The sequence below is a fragment of the Tinamus guttatus genome, unplaced genomic scaffold, assembly GCF_059628265.1.
Source record: "Tinamus guttatus ecotype Peru unplaced genomic scaffold, ASM5962826v1 Tinamus_guttatus_pri_ptg000087l, whole genome shotgun sequence".
Taxonomy (NCBI): domain Eukaryota; kingdom Metazoa; phylum Chordata; class Aves; order Tinamiformes; family Tinamidae; genus Tinamus; species Tinamus guttatus.
In genome coordinates this window covers 1,097,121-1,117,307 of record NW_028288621.1, presented here as the reverse complement: position 1 = coordinate 1,117,307, position 20,187 = coordinate 1,097,121, and the positions used below count along the sequence as shown (strand labels likewise).

At 59.2% G+C, this 20,187-nt stretch overlaps 2 protein-coding genes across 2 annotated transcripts in view; both read left to right on the top strand.

Moving 5' to 3' along the window:
• Positions 1–20,187, top strand: part of LOC148595533 (adenylate cyclase type 10-like) — a 253,341-nt gene that overhangs the window by 12,944 nt on the left and 220,210 nt on the right. Inside the window, 4 exon segments of the mRNA XM_088520384.1 lie at positions 55–257; positions 529–625; positions 942–1,030; positions 1,561–1,752. Coding sequence (XP_088376510.1) covers positions 55–257; positions 529–625; positions 942–1,030; positions 1,561–1,752 — 581 coding nt within the window.
• LOC148595543 (maestro heat-like repeat-containing protein family member 7) lies at positions 6,318–20,124 on the top strand. Its single transcript, XM_088520370.1, has 23 exons — positions 6,318–6,474; positions 7,775–7,863; positions 8,191–8,277; positions 8,787–8,891; positions 9,391–9,556; positions 10,009–10,121; positions 10,414–10,563; positions 10,741–10,895; positions 11,283–11,430; positions 11,640–11,794; positions 11,883–12,020; positions 12,069–12,201; positions 13,004–13,141; positions 13,608–13,784; positions 14,470–14,625; positions 14,747–14,848; positions 15,293–15,422; positions 15,710–15,769; positions 16,121–16,314; positions 18,354–18,431; positions 18,703–18,819; positions 19,162–19,233; positions 20,113–20,124. The coding sequence occupies exons 1-23, from the start codon at positions 6,318–6,320 to the stop codon at positions 20,122–20,124; spliced, it is 2,832 nt and encodes a 943-aa protein (XP_088376496.1).

Below are 20,187 nucleotides of genomic sequence, written 5' to 3'. Positions count from 1 at the left end.
GCTGAGGAGGTGCAAAGGCAGTGTGCCTCAACTCTGCCTGTCTCTCCCCAACAGGGATCTCCGCAGGGCACATGTCCTATGTGACTGTGGGAGATGAAAAGGAGAGGCGCTTCCTGATCCTTGGCCAGGCTGTGGATGACGTTTGGCAGGCCCAACATGCTGCCAATGCGAGTGACGTTATCCTGTCAGCCCACTGCTGGGAGCTCTGTGACCAGAGCAGGATCAGGACAAGGAGACTTGATGGATGTGCAGTGAAGGTGGGTGGGATGGCCTCTAGAGCAATTTGGAGGCCCTAGATGTGGGCCTGAGTTTGGAAGGTGTGAGAAGGCTGAGGAGATGAAGGTGGACACAGTTGCAGGTGTTGATGTAGATGGGGAGCTGTAGCTATTGCCCTTCTATCTCAGGGATAGCACTAGACTCTGCTTACTGGGTTTGAGAATGGGGTCGGGGCACCTGGAAGGCTTTGGCCTTCGTCCTCTGTGGGTCATGGAGATGTTTTGGAGCCCTTTTTGTTCTCTGTGCCTTTAGGTTACAGGCATGGACCAGGTGTCTGAGGGTGAATATGAAGACATCTTGCCTCAAGTGAAACGAGGCTGGCTGAACTCCTCTGTGCCTCAGCGGGCAGGTAAGGGCCAACTCTGTGCTCTTCTGGGGCCACTCAGAAAGATAGGGGTGGGCTTCTCCAGGGGCCAGTGAGGAATGCCCTGTGCCCTCTCTCGCTTGCACTTAGTGCTTACGCCTGTGAGCTTCATCCAGGGGCTGGCTGCTCCCTCCTCCTTGAAGGGGGCTGCTCTGGCTGAGCACCTGCGAGAGGAACAGAGATGCCAGTGGAGAAGAATTGTTTTCCCTGCATTCCTGTGCCAGCCCCTGCTTCCCAGCACCCTCCTAGGCAGGCCCATGGCACCATGGCACCAGTGACCACGTGGCTCTTCCTCCCTTAGGCATCCTGAGGCCTGCTGTAACCCTACCCCCTTATAATGTTCTGGGGAAGCAGCTGCACAAGTACATCCCAGCAACTGTTGTGCGGAAGGTAAGCCTGAGCTGCTGGGAGATGCATTTTGGGAGGGGAGGAGGGCTTGTGCACTGCACAGAGGGAGTTCTCGAGGAAGCAGGCAAAGAAAAGGCTGGCTTAGGGAGAGCCTGGGGCTATTGGGCACTGAGTGGCCCGTGCCAGGAGCCTGCCCGCCTGGTGCTCCTGCAGAGAGAGGTGGGTGGTGGGAGGTGGATTTCCCTCTGTGTTTTCCAGTGCTACTGCTCTGGACATGCCTGTGGGCTAAGAGTGAGCTTCCCCTGGAGTCCTAAGAGCATCACTGAGAGTGGCCCGTTGTGCCATACCTGTAGCAAGGTGGTGTGTTCCTGGCAGTCATTTCTCTGCTTAATGATTCATTGCAGGATTGTGTTGCATGTGCTGATGCTGGCTTTGCCCAGAGGGGAGGATTTATTCCTTGCTCTGATAGCACCTGCTCCTGCCCAGCTGTGTGCTCTCCTCTAGTCACTGCTGCAGGCAGCAGGGGCTCAGGCAGAGTCGGCTGCTGAAACTCTCCTGCTCTTGTCCTCCAGATCAATGACGGACAGACGCTGGACTGCTTATCTGAGCTGCGTCTGGTCAGCTGCCTCTTTGTCAAGCTGCATTTTGCAAGGGACATCAGCTTAGAGCACATGTGCAAGGGGATCCAGGACAGCAGCGTCATTATGTCGCATATCATCTGTCCTTACAAGGGCAAGATCAACAAAATCTTCCTGTTTGACAAAGTGAGTGTGGGGCAGCCGTGCACCCCACAAAAGTGTGGGCAGCAAAGCAAAGGGAAGTGGCTCTGTGTCTTGAGCAGTGGGCAAAAGCAAAGCAGCTCTGCCTTGGTGCTGGGATCAGCAGCCTTTTGTTTGAGGCTGTCCTGAAGCTCCACTGGGCTCCACGGAGTCTGGAATCGCTTGGGAGGAGCCGTTTGCTGTTGCCCTTGTCCCAGGGTGCGCTGCCTCTGTCCTTGGCAGGGCTGCACGCTGCTGTGTGTGTTTGGACTCCCTGGAGACAAGGTGCCCAGCGAGAGCATCCATGCCTTGGAAAGTGCTCTCCGAATCTCCAAGGTGTTGCAGATAGTTAGGGTCTGGTGGCCGGAAGATATCGCACTGTACGGAAAGATAGGGCCCCTAACAGCCAATAGTGTTTAGTTTATGATGTAAGGAGACGGATGTGACGTTGTAAACCTTAGCTATATAACACCGTGTAACTATCAATAAAGGCCATTTTGCCATCTACCACATTGGTGTCAACTAGCTGATGGCCCGAGTGGCTTGGGGGTGGTCGCCGTGCCATCCCTGAACCAGGTCGCCGCGCCGTTTGAACGGCAACAAGTGGTGCTGAAACCAGGGAATCATCGCCTGGACGGGTGAACGGTGGCCGGAGCAAGTGGACCAGCCCGGCAGAGAGGACGCTACCAGAACAACAAGGAGGATGGAAGCTCTTGTGAAGGTCGTATCGCAATTACATAAGCATTGGGGTATTGATTGTAAGCCAAAAGATTTTACTCTCACTGTTGCGAGGCTTTTACAAATTAAGGTTATAGATCAGCCGGTGGATATTCTCCACCCTGAAGTGTGGGACAAATGTACCAAGGCGTTAGCCGAGGAGACGATGTCCTCAGGTTGTGGGAAACACCTTAAGTCTTGGGGAAAAGTTGTACAAGCCTTGCAGAAAGCTATAAAAGAGCAGGAGACCTGGGTGGCAGTGAGGGACTGTTTGTTGGTCACCCCGAAAATGGGAGTTGGGGCAGCCGCACAGACTTTGCACCCCCCAGATGATGGCAATTCTGCTGAGCCTAAAGGTCTGCAAGAGGGTGATACATCCCCTCCATCCCTGAACCCCGTCCCGCTTACAGAGGAGCAGAAACGGCCGAAATCTGTTTGGAGCGAGCTAGCCAAGGAAGCTAGGAACATTGAAAAGAAGTCAGAGCATGATGACGACTGGTCAGGCCACCACCCTATGCCCCTCAAAATGGTGCCCAGCCGCAAGGGGAAGGGCGGGGCGAGGGTGCCCCCGGCGCGAGTGAGGCGCCAAGAACCAATGGGAGTGACCGGACAGGTGAGGGACACGCGAGTGAGGGGCCGAGAACCAATGAGCCTGACCGGACAGGGAAGGGAAGCCCAAGTGAGGGGCGGAGAGCAAGCCCGAGTGAGGGGCCGAGAGAAAGCCCGAGTGAGGGGCTGAGAACCACATCAGAGCGGTCATTTCAAAAACTTAAGGAAGGAGAAAAAGAAGGTAAACAGAACTAAGAGCAAAAATATTCCCATCCGAATTAAAGAAAAACCGGCGGGGGCAGACATGATTAAGCATGTTGCAAAGGAAGAGCATCTGACCCCAACTCAGGTGGCTGTTACCTTCAAAATAAAACTAATGAAAATTGTAAGTTTCTGTTCACAGGACCGGATCATCGGACACCCCCATAACCCGTACGCCCCGGTGACAAGCGTCCCACCCGAGCCTGTGAGTTCCACGCTGACCAAATCCAGAAAACAACAAAACAGCCTCCGCAAGAGGGGGCCGCGATGCCTTTGCGTTATCTTAATTTTGCAGCTTGTCACTATAGGACAGGTAGAGTCACACCAGCCCTTTAAAGGGGTACTTGAACAGATCGAACAATCTCGAGCAATTAGTACAAAAATAACTACAGGGCCACCAGTTTTCACTGCCATGCCTTGCCAACTAGCACCCATTGAACACTGTTCCAAACGCAGCTGGTACAAAAATTTGTTCACCGGTTCGCCATGGTTAACCACCCTGATATCCACCTTGTTAGGGCCGATCACAATGATCATGATGACGCTAATCTTTGGACCCTATATATTGAATAAGCTCATGCCGTTTGTCAAGAATTGGCTAGAGAAGGTTAACATCACGTTAGTAGAACACCGACAACTGCTTTAAGAATATATCCACTCAGTATTACCCCCAAGTTATCCCAAGGTACACCCTATTCCTACACCCCGGTATTACCTGTCATCCCCTACCTTCTACGCACCTTCTTCTTTGTGCCTTATGCTTTATGTCAAGTTTATGATATGTAATTTTAAGATTGGTATAACTATAAGAATAGAATAAGATAGTAATAAGAATAAGATAGTTGTATTTTAGGTAGTTTTGTTATGCATAGGGAGGGGGGAAATTGTTGCAGATAGTTAGGGTCCGGCGGCCGGGAAGATATCGTGCTCTACGGAAAGATAGGGCCCCTAATAGCCAATAGCATTTAGTTTATGATGTAAGCAGACCGATGTGACGTTGTAAACCAAGCTATATAACACCTTGTTACCCGTCAATAAACGCCATTTGCCGTCCACCACATTGGTGTCAGTGAGCTGATGGTCCGAGCGGCTTGGGGGTGGTGGCTGTGCCGTTCCTGAACCAGGTCGCCGCGCCATTTGAACTGCAACAGGATGAAACACCTTCTTTAAAAATAAGTAAAACAGAAGTCCCCTGCATCTTGGTAGCACAGGAGGAAACATCATTAGACCAAGCAGAACGGACCGTGATCATTCTTTAACCTTGAGCTGCTCAGTACAGTATTTTTATATATATCTACTTTGCATACATGGCAAGAAAACTCACGGTTTATGTTGACTTATGTAGAGTGCCTTCCTATTAATCCTTTGAGTTGGCAGGGGCTGTCAGGGACAGCCAGAAGGGCTCCTTTGAACACATCCAGGGCTCCTGTCTGGAAGGGGGCGCTGTACACAGGAACTGCTGGGGGCTCCATCCTGGCATCTCCCATAGCCTTCCTCTTCTGGCAGGCATTTATTGTACAGCCATGGACGGGCACTTCCTTGAGTGCAAGCTCAAGGTCCTGGGTCCTGGCCCGAGGCATGAAGAAGCGCCTGCACCAGGGCAGCCTGGGAGTTGACCTGCTGCTGGAGATAACTCTGCAGAGAAGGAGCTGGGAGCCCTGCAGGACAACAAGGTAAGTATGGGCCATCAATGATGCGGCAGCCATCAGTGTGGCCCTACACAGCCCTGGGGAGGCAACTTCTGGAGCAGTGTGCCCAGTTCTGAGACCTCCCCAGTACAAGAGAGACACTGCACTGCTGCAGGGAGGCCAGTGGAGAGTCCTGGAGCATCTCTCTTACAAGTAAAGGCTGGGAGAATTGGGCCTCCTTAGCCAAGGGCAGGTGTCAAGAGGATGGGGACAGACTGTTCTTCACTGGTGTCCAGCCACAGCAGAAGAGGCAGTAGGCACAAAATGAAACACAGGTTCATTTGCGTAAGGAAAAAAGCTTGTTAACTGTGTGCAAATGAGTGTGCGCACAATTGTGTGCAACCTGCTCTAGGGGACTATGCCTGCATGGCATGGGTGTGTAGACTAGCTGATCCTTGGAGAGTCAGGGGCCACCCTGACTCTTTTGGTGGATGTCTCATAGTGTGAAAAGCCCCTGCCTGAGCCGTGGGAGGGGTCTGCTTGCTGCGCACTGCACTCATTACTGCCTCTCTCCCGGGGAGGATGAAGGTGAAGAGAACCAGCAGACAAGGCGAGGGGACACTTGTGTCAAGTGCTCTGTGGCACCATGACTGCTGCTTGCAGATGCAGGTTGGCCAGGGCAAACCTTGAAGAAGCCACGGGTTTCTCTCCCTCGTGCCCCTGTAGAACCAGGGCTGTGTAAAGTCTGTGGCCTTGTGCATGGAGCTGGCCATACCCAGCCCTCCCCATGGCGCTTGGCTCCCAGGCAGGCCCAGCAGAATGCCCAGAGTCGTGTCCTCAGCAAAAAGCAGGGCTCACACTGCAGCACAGGGCTGTGAGGGCAGCGCTGCTGGCTGGGCTGCGGGGAAGCCTGCACAGAGGCCCCACGGTTGCCCCTGTCCCTGCCCCTGCCCTGGCAGCCTGCCCAGCACCAGCAGCCTGTGCTGCCCCGAGGGCACCCATGTGTGTGACAGCAGCACCCTTTGTGACAGACCCCGCGCACGCAGTGCTGCTGGGCGCCCAGCTGCCCGTGCGGCCTCGGCCCGCAGTGTCCAGCAGGACGGTGCCGGGAGAAGCTGGAAGCGCGCGGAGCTGGTGCAGAAGCAGCCTGAACGCATTCAGTGCTTTCCCTGGCGCGCCCAGGCCCTGTGCAGGGCCCAGGCCTTTTTCCTGCAAGCTCCTGTCTTGGAGGCAGGCAAGAGAAACGGCGCTGGCGCTCGCCGCCCAGCACAGCCCCCCTCTCCCTGCAGCGAGGCGGGCAGGTGCCCTCAGCCCTGCAGCCTCTCTGTGCCGGCCGTGCAAAGAGAGCCCCCGGGCTGCAGCAGGGCTGCCCCCACAGCCGCCCCTTCCTTCAGCGCCTTCCCTCTCGCCCACAGCATGGCGGAGGCACCTCCCGGCTGCTCCAGGCTGCTCCTGAAGGAGCACGGAGGCCCCTCTGTGGCCCGGGAGCACGAGGACAAGGACAGAGGTCCCCGGCAGAGGAATTCTCTGCCAGGGCCCTCTGAGGTTGGCCCTGTTGAGGTGCTGCAGGCAGGTGTGTGGCTTATTCCAAGATCCTTTTTAATACACTTTCATTGCAGGCATCCCAATGGAAAATCATTTACTAAAAAAAAAAAAAAAAACTCATATAAATGACAGTTTGGTCTAAGTGAGGTAAACAGAATGAGGCCAGTTGATCTGGTCTCAGATTACATTTGCAGGCATTATTCAACAACTTCCAAAATATATATGGTTCTTTTAATCTGTTTCTTTGTTTTCATACAATACTGTATCTCATGTTTTCTTGGTCTAGGAAGGAAAATGTTTTGATATTGCCATCTCTGAATCCTGCCTTCCTTCCTGCCTGCCTCCCTCCCTCCCTTCCTCCCTCCCTCCCTCCCTTCCTGCCTGCCTGCCTGCCTGCCAGCCTGCCTCCCTCCCTCCCTTCCTACCTCCCCCCTTCCTTCCTCCCTCCCTCCCTTCCTTCCTGCATCCCTCCCTCCCTTCCTTCCTCCCTCCCTCCCTTCCTCCACCTTTCTTTCCTCCCTCCCTCCCCTCCTCCCTCCCTCCCCTCCTGCCTCCCTCCCTTCCTCCCTCCCTTCCTCCCTTCCACCCTCCCTTCCTCCCTTCCTTCCTTCCTCTCTCCCTTCCTTCTTCCCCTCCTTCCTCCGTCCCTCCCTTCCTTCCTCCGTCCCTCCCTTCCTGCCTCCCTCCCTCCCTTCCTCCCTCCCTTCCTTCCTTCCCTTCCTCCCTTCCTCCCTCCCTTCCTTCCCTTCCTTCCTCCCGTCCTCCATCCCTCCCTTCCTTCCTCCCTCTCTCCCTGCCTCCCTCCCTTCCTCCTTCCCTCCCTTCCTCTCTCCCTTCCTTCCTCCCTCTCTCCCTGCCTCCCTCCCTTCCTCCTTCCCTCCCTTCCTCTCTCCCTTCCTTCCTCCCTCCCTTCCTCCTTCCTTTCCTTCCTCCTTCCCTTCCTCCCTCCCCTCCCTCCCTCCCTTCCTTCCTTCCTCCCTTCCTTCCTTCCTCCCTCCCTCCCTCTTTCCCTCCCTCCGCTCACAGGCGCTAGTGCTGCAGCCAGGCAGGCACATTTGTGCCCTGCCTGCAAGAGAGGGGCCAGCGCTGCTGCACCTGGCACAATTCCCTGCCTTGCTGTGCTCAAGCATCGCTCCCATCCTCTGGCCAGAGCCCAGGCCTCACGGGCCCTGTGGGGAAGACTGTGAGGGCCCCACTTCCCTCCTCCCTCTCAGGCCTTCCTCTCTCCAGGGCAGCTGGCCTGTGGCCACAGGAGGCTCAAGGGGTTGCTCGAGTCTCTGCTGACACGTCCCACAGTTCTCCCTCCTCTCCTTCTTGCCTCCCTACAGGTTCTTGTGCCTGCAGCCACGTGGGCCTGCCAGGAGAGCAGAAGGCACTTCTGGAGCCCACACAGGCCTTTCCCAGAGGCACAGAGAAGGTAATCACAGGTGCCACCATCACCTCTTGCCAGCCCCTGTCGTGCTCACGCAGGACTTCTTGGAAGGCTGCTCTGTGAGCAGAGCTGCCCCCCTTCAGGCATCCCACACCACCATGGTATCAACCCCCACTGCCTCCCCACCATCCTCCTTCCTTCCCCTTCCTTTGGGCTGCGCCACATGCCAGAGCTCTGCAGCTCTGAGGCCTCCCATGCTGCACTGCAGGGCCACGGCTGTCCCCTTGCCCTCAGGCAGGAGGAACTCAAGGCAATGCCCTCTGCCTAAGGGGCGCCCTAAAGGAGTGCGACAACATGCTCTTCTCCTTGCAGACCCTGAGTGCCCTGGACGAGGTGCTGCAGCTGGTGGTGGTTGATTCGCCCACCTCCAGCCTCCTGGAGCTGCAGAATTTCTTGCAGGTGGGACATTTACAAGGACTGCGCTTCACGGGGCTGTGAAGATCCCTCACAGGGAAAGCGACTGCTCCACACACAGTATCTGCCCCCTTCCACACACACATGCCATCCTCGCCACATCCTTCCATGCTGCAGGCACAGGTGCTAGCTCCACCAGGGCAGCAGGAGGGCTCTCCATCAAGCCAAGGCTTCTTTCAGCTCCCTCCCTGTCCAAGGCTTTGCACCTTCCTGTCGAGGGGCCCCTTTGGGAGGCGCATGTGCTGTGGGGCAGAGGCAGCACTGAGCCTGGGCTCTGGCTGCCTCCCTGGGCACGGCGCGTTGGGCTGGCTATTTGTCCCCCCAAGGCTGGAAGGGTGTCTGCGCGCAGGAAGGCGCTGCCAAGATTTGCTCCTGCTCTGAGGAGGCCTTGCGTGCGTGCGGCCCGAGCACTGCCAGAGCCTGACCAGAGCTGCCAAGGCTCCTGCAGAGCTGTGGGGCTCTTGCAAGGCAGAGCGTTGCTTTCCTTCTGCCAGCTGCTGCTGCCCTTCACGGAGAGCACGAGAGCAGCGGAGGTGGAGCGGGCCCTCAGGACGATTGCCAGGCTGAGCAGGGCGCTCCTCAGTTCCTGCTCTGTGCAGGTAAGGACCTCCGCGGCAGGCAGCCTCCACGCGGCCCCCACGCTGCGCTCGGCCGGCCTCGCAGCCTGCCCTGTGCTTGCGCCCTCCCTCAAGGGCAAGCCTGGGCACAGCTTAGGACGCTCAGCGGCCCCTCTGCCCAAGGCCCTGCCTTTGCCGCTGCCTCTGGAGGCTGCTCTCTGGAGGCTGCGCTCTTGCCGCAGCTCCCGCGCGCGGCAGCCCTTCCTGCCTCGCCTGCTGCCCGGCTGCTCTGGGAGTGAGGGGCTGCTCTGCAGCGGCCTCTCCTCCTCCCTGCTGCCAGCGCCTGCGTGTCGGCTCGGGGCTGCTCGGGAGGAGGCGAGGGGAGGCCAGTCCCTTGCCCGGGCTCCAGGCCTCGCACTGTGCTGAGCACGATGCGCTGCCGCACGCACTGCTCCTGCCTTGTGCTCAGCGCTGCGAGAGCCTCTGGCCCAAGGGCCTGCCCGCAGCCCTGCGCCCGCTACTTTCTCCCTCCTCCCGCCAGGCCTGCGGCACCTCCACTGAAGGGCTCTCCGCAAAGGAGGACTTCCACGTGCTGGGCAAGCTTGTGGCTCGCCTCCTCCTGTGCTCTGCTGCCAAGGAGCAGGGCATCAGCACCGTGGCTCTCGATGCTCTGCACTACGCCTTCCGATTTGCCCTGCAGCGAAAGAGTAAGAGCAAGTGCAATGCAACGGGTCCCTCCAGGAACAGGCTGCTGTCCAAGCAAAGCCTCACGGCACCAAGCCCCTCTGCTCAGCTGTCAGGAGCAACAAGAAAGCCTTGCAGTGCAGGAGCAGGGGAGCAGGAGCGCTGCATGAGCGCAAGGCTGACCAGGATGCCCACTGACAAGTGCACGAGGAACAGCGCATCCTCACACACCTCTGCCATGCAAGGCCTCCTGTCCTGCCTCGCAGGGGAAAAGGCTGCCACACTTAACCCCCTCTCTGCAGCTCAGCAAGCAGTTCCCCTTCTCCCTCTAGGAATGGCCATAGATTCTCCCTGGCAATTCTTCAGCTCCCATGTACTCCCCAGGACTCCTTTAAAGCCTGTTTCAGTAGGTGGGAAAGCCCCTTGGTCAGGTGGTCCCTCCTACTGACTCCTCTGTGTTGTTCCTTCCATGCAGGCAGGAAACTGGCAGGCAATAGTGCAGAGCATCCAAGGCTCCAGAGGGAAGGCAAAGCTGAGCACACTCGCTTCTGCCTTTCCTCCACCAAGAGCACCAGCCACATGGCCATGGTAAGGAGCTGCTGCCTGGCTGGCCCTCTGGGCCAGGGAATCAGCAGGACACCTGCAAATGAGCCAATGGATTTCCAGTGCGTGGGGTTCTTGTGCCATGCACGAGTCCGATCCCCGCTCTGCTCCCTCCGCTGCATGGCCCTTCCTGCTCCCCCTCCACACGGCAGCCGCTGCAGCTTTGCACACAGCTGCCAGCACGGCCCTGCTCCGGAGCGGTGCTGCCTGCTCGCCTCAGCAGCACTGTCATGCTGCTCTGGGCCACAAGATCTTCCCTCTCCCCTTGCTGCCCTAGATGTTTGGGAGACACCTCCTGCCCTCGGAGAGAGCGGACATCATTGTAGCGGCTGTTGAGGGCCTGCGGGACTCCAGCCCCTTTGAGCTCCAGGCGGCTGCCGGCATCCTGGACGTGGTCGCCGTGGAGCCCACCTCCTGGCTGCAGAACGTAAGCAGGCCATGGTGGCACTGCCCTGCACCCGAGGGGCAGCACCTCCTCACCAGGCATCTCTCTTGGGCACCCAGGGTTATGGGAAGCCAGCCAAGAGGGATGGGAAGGCAAGTAGCACTTCCCAGGGCTAGCGGAGCAAATGTCTGCCCCTCTTCTTCCTTGTGCGCCCTCCAGGTGCCAAAGATCGTGCGATGCATCTATGAAAACCTGAGGTGCATCAACAGAGGTGCAGCGCGGCGCAGCCTGGACATCCTGCTGCTGCTGCTGGCGTTCGGGCACCCCAGCGAGGTGGTCAGGAGCCTGCTGAACTGCTCCCCACAGTGTGACAGGTAGAGGCCCCAGGAGGGTGGAGGGCTTGCTCTGTGTGGGGAGGGTACCCCAGGACACTCTGCTTGCCAGAACCAGGAAAACCTGCAGGGAATCCTGAAAGGGCCGGGCAGGGCAGGCCCCGCATCCACACTGCACTTTCCAGCGCCTTGCTGGCATCTGGCACAGGCCCTCAGCAGCCAACACTGAGCAAGTGGGTGGCAGGGCCCCACCACCACGCTCTCCCCGGCCCCACAGCAACCGGGGACTCAGTCATCTGCTGCTGCCCAGCAGGGCCCACAGTGCCCTCCAAGCGAGGGAGGAGCGGGGAGGGCTCAGGGCCTTGCCCACCTTTGGGTTTGGAGCCGTGGCCGCGGCAGCCATGCTGACTGGGCGCTCTGGGCCTGCAGTGTTGCCACGGCCATGTGGGAGGTGCTGGCAGGGCTGCCCAGCACTTTGGACCAGGTGCTGAGGAAGGTGCTGGGCATCCTGGACGACCGGCTCCTGCTCAGGCGGCTCCGAGCTCTCTCCGAGGATGCCTGCATCCTCCCCTTCGCTGTGAGTTCCCTGTGGCCCCAGGCCTCACTGAGTGGCCCCAGTGCTGGGCTTGCCTCAAGGCAGGGGCTGGGGCAGCAGCCTGGCCTCTGTACAACTGGGGCTGTCTGCAAATCCCGGGAAAGGCCCCCGTTCCCACCGTGCTTTCCAGCCCCAGGCGCTGGCACCGCTGGCTCTTTGCACTGAGCGCTCTCTCTGGCTCTTTGCTGCAGGCAACCAAGGCTCTCTGTGGCATCCTGCAGCGGAGCAGCCACCCGGAGGTGGTGGCAACCCTCTTCCCCCAGCTCCTCATGGCGCTGCTTCTGCAGATTTCAGCTGCTGCAGCATCCATAGGCCAGGAGGAGTCTTCCCCAGCCAGCCCTGCCAGGTGCTCTGTCCTGCTTCTCCTGCCTTTTGCATGTGCCCTCAGCCAGGGCCTGGCCTCTGAGTGTAACTGGCCTTTGCTCCGCATGCAGGTCTGCGGTGCAGGCACTGAAAGATCTGCTCTGCTGTGCTGGATACGTAGAGCAGGTGGAGATACTGCAGCAGGAGGGTGCCTGGGAGCTGCTGCTCAGAGCTGAGACTCAGCCCAGCGGCATGAGCTTGCTGGCCAGGTGAGAGACCCTTTGGCTCATCCCTCCCTCCGCCTTGTGCTCCTGGAGACACTGGGTGCTGGGGACGCTGCGCCTAGAGAAGCCGCCTTCCTGGCACAGGCAGAGGATAAGTGTCAGCCCCAGGAAGCTCCTAAGGACCTGGAGCTTCGTGTGCCTGCCCTGGGGGCTGGCGCACACGCAGGTAGCGCCTGCCTGCAGGCAGGGCCCCCACAGCCCCACAGGGCCTGCCACAAGGCTGCTTTGCTAGAGCACAGGGGAAGGTGCAAGGTGCATACGTGGGGCGATGCCGTGCGAGGGAGGAGGAGGCTCCAAAGAGGCTATTGGAAGAGCGGGGCTTTAGTGTAGCAAGGAGGTTTGCCCAGTGTTCCTCCCTAAGGAGCCTCATAGTACTGCACACTGACTGACTTTCCCGTGGGCACGTGTGTTGGCCAAAGAAACCTGCTGCATGAGCAGAGGTGGAGGAAGCTGCAGCTGCGTTGTGGCCTGTGCGTTCACGGCTGGAGTAGGCCATGCCATGCCAGGTTTGCCTGGCCAGCTCATTCCCACTGGTGCTTTCTTCCCCCATACCAGGCACATGAGGACAGCCCCCCTTGAGCAGCGGTCCTGGATCTTCCGCCGTGTGGAAATGCTGCTCACCAAAGGGGACAAGCTGCAGGAAATCCCTGCCATGGCCTTCTTTGCTGAGGTAGGCCTGGTGGCAAGCAGCGGTTCTCGGCGATGCCTCTCAGAGCCCGGCCTCTCTTGCAGGCAGGGCCAGCAGGCGGCAGAGCAGCCAAGGGAGCTGGGCAGCGGCTGTGCTGCTAGTGCCGGTGCTAGGGCATGAAGTGGGGGAGAGGGGCGTGTGGGCCCTGCGCCAGCACCGCCACCTCCAGCACAGGCCGTGTGTGGGGCTGGAGCAGCGGTCCATGGGGAGCAGGAGCAGCAGGGGCGGGAGTCCTGCAGGCCCTGCCAGGCTCCCACACGCTGCTCTCTGTGCGTTTCAGCTGCTCTCCTGTGCAGACCTGAAGGCCGAGGAGTGCTCTGTGCTCTACCTCCTGCAGCGCTACCTGAGCTCTCCAGGCCTGGCCATGCGCTCCCTGGTGCTGGGAGGCCTCCTGACCCTTGCCGGGAGAGCGGAGATGGTGAGCATGATGCCGAGTCACGTGGGGCTGTGTGGGCAGTCTGGGGCTGCTGAGGAGGCCAGGGCTGAATGCAGTGCTTGGCCTTGGCTGCGAATCGGGACGCATGGCGGTTGCTCCATTTTCCCTTGCTGAGCATCCACAAACGCCCGGCCGCCAGGCGAGCCCCTGTGTCCCTCAGGGCAGGCTCTGGGCTGTGCACTGCTGGCCCATCCCAGCTGCAGCCGGCACAAGAAAGTCTCTCCCACCTGCCTTAGCTGAGGGAGCGCTGATCCCATAAGGAGTGTCCCACTGAGCAGGGCTGGGAAAGTGGAGCCCAGGAGCAGCCCAAGGCAACTGGCTGCCTGTGGCAGCGTGTCCTGTGCCCCGGTGGAGAAGCAGGGCAGGAGGCGGGTGCTGAAGGAGCAGAGCCCTTTGCCTGGCTGGGCTTTCCTCACTCCACAAACAGGAAATTCTCTCTTGCCTGCAGGCCAGAAAGATGCCGGGTCTGCTGCCCGAGCTCATGGAGGCGCTGCAGAGTGCTGACCCGGGTGTGAGCACAAAGGCCCTGCTCGTCACCGCAAAGATCATGCAGGGGATGGAGAGGGCAGCGGTGGGCCCCGTCGCCTTGCAGCTGGTGGAGAAGCTGGTTCCGCTCTTTGATGAGGTGAGGCTGCTGTGGGAGCCTGAGCTCTGTGCGTGGGCACTCTCTAAGGAGAAGCACCTTGTGCCAGCTCAGCCCTGTGGGCAGCACTCGGGCAAGGCCTTCTCCACGCCTGGCTTCTCTGTGCTCTCCTGGCCTCACTTGTGGCCTCTGCAGCCCTCCAGCACTTCTCACTGACCCCTTGAGTGCACCGCGTTCCCCCAGTGCTCCATGCAGGGCGCAGGTGCTCCCAAACCCCAGAGAGCTCCTCAGTGGCCACTGCAGGCAGGACCCCACGCTGTCAGCACCGACTGTGGCAGGCAGGCAGAGCCCTCAGCAGGGGCTGCACGTGCTCGGGCGCTGGGCTGGAGCGTCTGCCCGGGCTCCTCCTTCTGCAGGGCCACGGCCTGTGGGAGCTCCTGCCGTGGCTGCCTGGTGTCAGTGGGGCTGGGAGGGGAAGGCACTTTCAGGCCCAGAAGACACCCGTGACTCTGCTCTCTCTGGGCACAGCCTGTTCTGGAAAGCTGGTGCCTCTGCAAAGCTGTTTTGGCCCCAGGGCGCTTTGGCACCAGGGGCACATGGGGCCCGCAGCTCCACTGCAGAGGCTTGCAGTGCCAAGCACCCCTCTGCACATCAGCCTCGCTACTGCTGATGCTGAGCGTGGGCAGGCAGCAGCCGAGCTCAGGTCCCCCCTCCTCTCTCCTCGCAGGCATCCAGCCAGGTGCGAGAGCTCTCCATCCGCCACTTCAAAGAGCTGATGGAGCTGGTGGAGGGCAAGGCGAGGAAGGAGATGCAGAAGAAGGTGCGCAGGTGCCTTCTGCCGCTCTTCTTCCACCTGCACGATGAGACCCAGAGCGTGGCCAAGGTACCAATTTCCAAAGGGCTGGGAAAGGGATGGAGGGAAGGTGGAGGGGCGAAGCAGGTGCTCCCCAGGCCTCCTCATCTGGGCTGCGGTGCCACGTCCTGCTCTCTGCTGCTCTCTGCAGGCCTCCTGGGAAGCCCTGTCAGCCAATGCAGTGCTCCTGAAGTGGGCACAGCTCAGGGACATGACCCAGGCTCAGCAGAGCTGGAGGATTGGAGAGTGCTTGGTAAGGAGAGCCTTTGGTGGCCCAGGGCCCCCTCTGCACGAGGCCTGCTCGTGCCCTCACAGCTGTGCAAGGGGCAGGCGGCTGTGCCTCCCCTGCACTGCTCCAGCACTAAGAGCACCACGTGCTCCTGTGTGCCTGACGCCTTTCCTCAAGTGCGTGGTCCCGGCGGGCTCTTGAGGTGGCCCCTCTGTGAACTCTGGCCTCGTGCCAGGTTGCTGAAGGGGACCCTGGCCCACGTGGGCCTTGGCACCACTCCAGCTCCTCAGCAGCACCAGGCCACACGCTGCCTGCTGCTCTCTCCAAAGCTCAGCCCCACACGGCTCCTGCCTGGGAGCTGCCCTCCATGCCCTGATGCAGAGGGCAAAGGGAGGTGCAGGGAGCAGGGCCCGCCCTGGCTCTGTGGGGAAGCTCTGTGCCAGGCCTGTGCTCTTGTGCTCTGTGCAGCTGGCGAGAGGCAGGAGCCACGTGGCAGAATACGTGCAGCAGAGCCTGCCCTACCTGGAGGACTCTCAGGCATCCTTGCGGGAGGCGGCCGTGAGGTTCCTTGGTGAGCAAGAGCCCCTGGCGTCCCTCTGTTTGTCCCTTGCTCCTGGACCCAGCTGCCATCGTGGCAGCCAGCGCCGTGGCTGCCAGAGCCCAGCGTGCCCGGTGGAGGGCCTGGCCTTCCAGGAGCCCCGCATGGCCGGGAGGAAGCCTTGCTGCTTCCCAGCAGAGCCCCTGGCCCTGCCTTGGCTCCTCCGCTCCCCTGGGGCCAAGCCTGTGAGCGGGGAGGAGGCTGTGGGGAAGTTGTCCCTGCCCAGGGAATCTGCGCTGCGGGAGCGTTCTGGGCAGGGCCAGGAGTGAAGGCTGCTCTGTGCCTAGGGCTGGCGGGGCTGCACTGGAAGAACGCCAGGGAGGAGAAGGTGTTGCAGATCTGCAGCGGTGAGTGAGGGCAGCGCTGCGCTGAATCAGGGAGGGGAGGGCTCCAGAGGGGGCTCAGGGAGCTCCAGCAGTGTGCCCAGCTCCAGGGAAAGGTTTCTGGGGTGCAGGAAGAGGTCAGGGGCACTGGAGGACACTGCTGAGCGGCAGCAACTTGCAGCTGATCCCTTTGCCCCACGGGTTCCCTCCTCACCATGACGAGAGCCATGCAGGGCCAGGACAGCTTGGAGGGTGACACTGCGGAGATGTCTCTGCAGAGAGGTGCCTAACATTGCTGCTCCCTTCCTTTGTGTGGCAGCCCTCCAGCCCTTGGAGTATGACATCCAGCCGTCCCTGCGTTCCCTGGCCGCCCAGACCAGCCTCCTCCTGAGAGCTGCAAGCAAACGCTCACAATCCAGATGCAGCTTGTCAGCTCTGTGCTGCTGGCCTCGGAGAGCACGGGAGAGCTGAAACGTCCTCTCCTGGAGGAGAACGAGGGCCCCAGGAACCATCTCCGTGGACACAATAGTCTGGGTCATTCTGTCCATCTGCTGCGCCTCAACCCTCTGGCTGGATGCCAGAAGAAAATTAATGCAAGCAGTTTCCCAACAGAAATTTGTACAGACATTATAATAAAATCCCTCATGTTGTACTCTGGCCTGTGTCTTTTCCCCATATATTTTCTTTTCATTATCTATTTCCCTTTATTTCTTTATTCTGTTCTCCTCCTCTTCATCTTCGTCTTTCTTTGTATTTTGGTTAGTTCCTCCAAGCGTGGTTGTAAGGGGAAAATCAGGGAAGAAAACAGAGTTTAAGACATCATTGTGCTGAAGAGCATTCCCCAAGGCAGCAGGACCTCAGCTCTGCTAAACACTGAGGTGTTCCCTGCTGAACGTCTGCACTCAGGCAGTGGCAAGAGAGGACAAGTGATCCTCAGGAGAGCGCGCATTGCTCTCTGGAAAGTCAGGAAGCTTCCAAGGCCGTGCCTGGAAAGGAGCAATCTCACCAATGTTTCTTTTGTAGCAATGTGTATGCGTTTGAATGAGAGGCGGTAGCATGACTTGCTCAGTTAGGGAGAAGGGAGGGAGTGTGTGGTGCACGGTAAAACGGGACAAGCAAGGAAGGAGACCAGGAGGCTCTTGGTAGATGAGCTCTAAACCAGCCCTGCTGGGCCCACCAGGAGCTGCACGGCAAACATGGACCAGCCACATGCGCGGAACTGCCTGTGTCATTCCCATTGTGCCCATTCTTCCCTAAAAAGAGTTTTTCCTAAAAGAAATAAAGGGCAACAGCAAGTCCACAATATCTTTTACCCCTGGGAGGGGACTAACACAACTTTCTAATGCAACTAATGTAACTAATCTTCCCCTTCAATTTATAAGAGTCTTGTAATCAAATGACATCCTTGATCAGAAGGTACCTTGGGGTACCTTTCTGGTACCCCAGATCTTGCTCTAGTTCCTTAAGAAACAACACTTTTACCACCTCCCTTGCCTTATTGGTGTGACATGGAAAGGCCTCGGGGCACCCTGAAAACGTGTCCAGTTAAGTGCTTAAATCCCCTGTGCTTTTCTCTCTGCACTTGGCGCTGGTGAGGCCGCAGCTCGAATGCTGTGTTCAGTTTTGGGCCTCTCTCTACAACAAAGACATTGCCGTGCTGGAGCATGTCCAAAGAAGGGCAGCAAAGCTGGCGAAGGGGTTGGAGGACTGACCTTATGAGGAGTGTCTGAGGGAGCTGGGGTTATCTAGTGTGCAGAAGAGGAGGCTCAGGGGAGGCCTCATCACTCTTTACAGCCACATGAAAGGAGGTTGTAGTGAGGCAGATGTCAGTCTCTTCTCCAGAATACCTACCGATAGGAGAAGAGGAAATGGCCTCAAGTTGGACCAGGGGAGGTTCAGGTTAGACATTAGAGTGAATTTCTATATGGAAAGAGTGGTGAAGCGTTGGAACAGGCTGCCCATGGAAGAGGTGGAGTCACCTTCCCTGGCAGCACTCAAGAAGCACATAGGTGAGACACTTAGAGACATGGTTTGGCAGGTATGGTGTTGAAGGGTTTGCAGTTGGACTTGGTGATCTTAAAGGTCTTTTCCAACCACAAGATTCTATGATCCATGACAGTAAAAAAATCATCCCTGCTCTCCCCTTGCAGTGCAGCGCTGGGCCAGGTCCATGCACACACACAGCCTGCACAGCTCTGCAAACTTGGCACACACGGGCAAGGGCTGCTCTAACGTGCCCGGGACGATCCCCGCTCCAGACGGGCTAAGCCCGCTCGGGAAGCAGAGGTTTCCTGCTGCTCCCTCCCCAGTCCCCTCTGCGCCCAGAGAGCTGAGCATGCCGTGGCCGCTGAGGGACGTGGCCCATGGCCGGCTCCAGACTTCCAGCACCATTCACTTGCCTGGGATGACCGTCCTGTGTGCAGGCCTTGTCCCAGCCCAGGGTGCTGGCAGGGATGTGAGGGCTGGGGACAGGCCAACACGGGCACCTGTGGGGCAGCAAGTGCCACGTGCCCTGGGGAGGGGGATTTCTGTCGGGGGTGAATGGGAGCTGCCAGGCAGCAGGGACACCTGCGCTGATGGCGGGACCAATCCAATTTCTCCCTTTCAGGATCCAGAGAGGGCCAGGAGGGCCGAGGCGGACGCTGACGCAGAGCAGGTCCAAGGGAGCGGTGCCATCGGTGCACAGGTATCCCCAAACACACGAGCCAAGCCATGGGCTTTGGCAGGGCTCCTTTTCCTGGTGCTCCGACGCTGGGGCAGGGAGGGCAGTGCCAGGCTCGGTTCCTGCTCCAGGGGACAGGGATTAAGCGCAGCCCATGGCTGACGGGCAGCACCGCTGCAGCCCGCACAGAGCAGGAGAGCCTCTTGCCTGCCCTGTGTCAGCCGCACCAAGCCCTGCTCCTTTTCCCCTCCCCACGGCCTCACGCTGACCACACTGACACCGTTGGTCCTTGCAGGGCTTTGCAGCCCCCCTGCTCTTGGGTCCTCCTGCTGACGTCCAGGACTGCCACCCCCAAGCAGGACGGAAAATGAGGAGCGCGCGGGGCCACTGCCAGGCCAAGGAGGATGAGCAGGTGAGAGCCTCTGTGTGGCAGCCCCTGGGCACCCATGGGGGTCCAGGCCTCCCCTATCCCTTCCCTGAGCTCAGCAGACCACCTTGCCGCTTGTGGGCAGGGCACAGCCTGCCTTTGCAGCGGGGATGACGTGGCCGTCCTGCCCAGCACTTGCAGCCAGGACAGGCCTTGTGCATGAGCTGTCGCTGTCCAGGTCCCAGGGAGGCCTGCTCTTGGCAGGCATGTCCCATCTCCTGCGCACGTGTGGGGTGGCAGCCTGGCCGTGCCCCTCCAGTGCCCCGTGCTGAGGCACACGGCGGGTCGCTCTGGGCCCCAGAACGCATCCTGCGTGTGTGTCCACAGCAGCCGCTGCTCGGCCTGGCCCACGTCCGCCTGGAGATCAGCTCGCTGCTGCCTTCCCGTGAGCGCAGCCAGGTTGGCCAAGGCTCCGCGTGCTCCATCAGCACCTTGTGCAGACAGCTTGGGAGCAGCTCCACAACCTCCCCAGGGGCTCAGGCACCCTCAGAGTAAAGAAGTTTTTCTGGATGTTCAGGCGCAGGTTCCTCTCTTTCCATTTGAGCCTCTTGTCTCATCCTGCCACTGGGCAACACTGAGAAGGGGCTGCCTTCTCCTCCTGACAGCCTCTTTTCAGTATTTCACTGCCTTAGGATGCACCGAGGCCCTTCATTTGCATTTGGCCTTGCCCCAGAGGCCTGTGTTTCCCCTCTCAGGTCCTCTTCCCCTCAATTCACACTCTGTGCTGTCCCCAACCACTCTGTGTTGCTCCATTCCCTTTGCAGGGATGGAGGTGAGGCCAAGCATCCTGCAGTTTCCTGGTCCTCCTTCTTGCCCCCTTGAAGACTGGAGCGATGTTGGCTTTCTTCCAGTCCTCCGACAGCTCTCCTGTTCTCCATGACCTCTCAAAGATGGAAGAGATTGGCTGAGCATTAAAGCCCGCCAGTTCCCTCTGCAATCTTGGGTGCATCCCATCGGGGGCCATTGGTCTGTGGATGTCTGCTTTGCCTAAAAAATCTCTAACCCAATCCTCCTCAACCAAGAGAAAGTCTTCCCCTCTCCAGGCTTCCTCTTCTGTCCCCTGGCTCTGTAGTTCATGTGTGCCTGGACACATTGGCACAAATGCTTTGTCTGCAGCACTCTGCAGATACGAGGTGGCAAGGAAGGTGTCCACAGCACCCTGAGCTCTCAAATGCTGCCTCTGCCTTTCCCTCCACTGCCTTAGCGTCCACCTCCAGGACCAGGCCATCTCCCTCGCTTTGCCCGCTTGTCCCTTGTGCACTCTTTGCCATCTCTTAGACAGCAGGATGAGGCCTGTGATCACCATCGCACACATCACCAACCTCTGGTTGTGCAGAGGCAATTGCAGGAAAC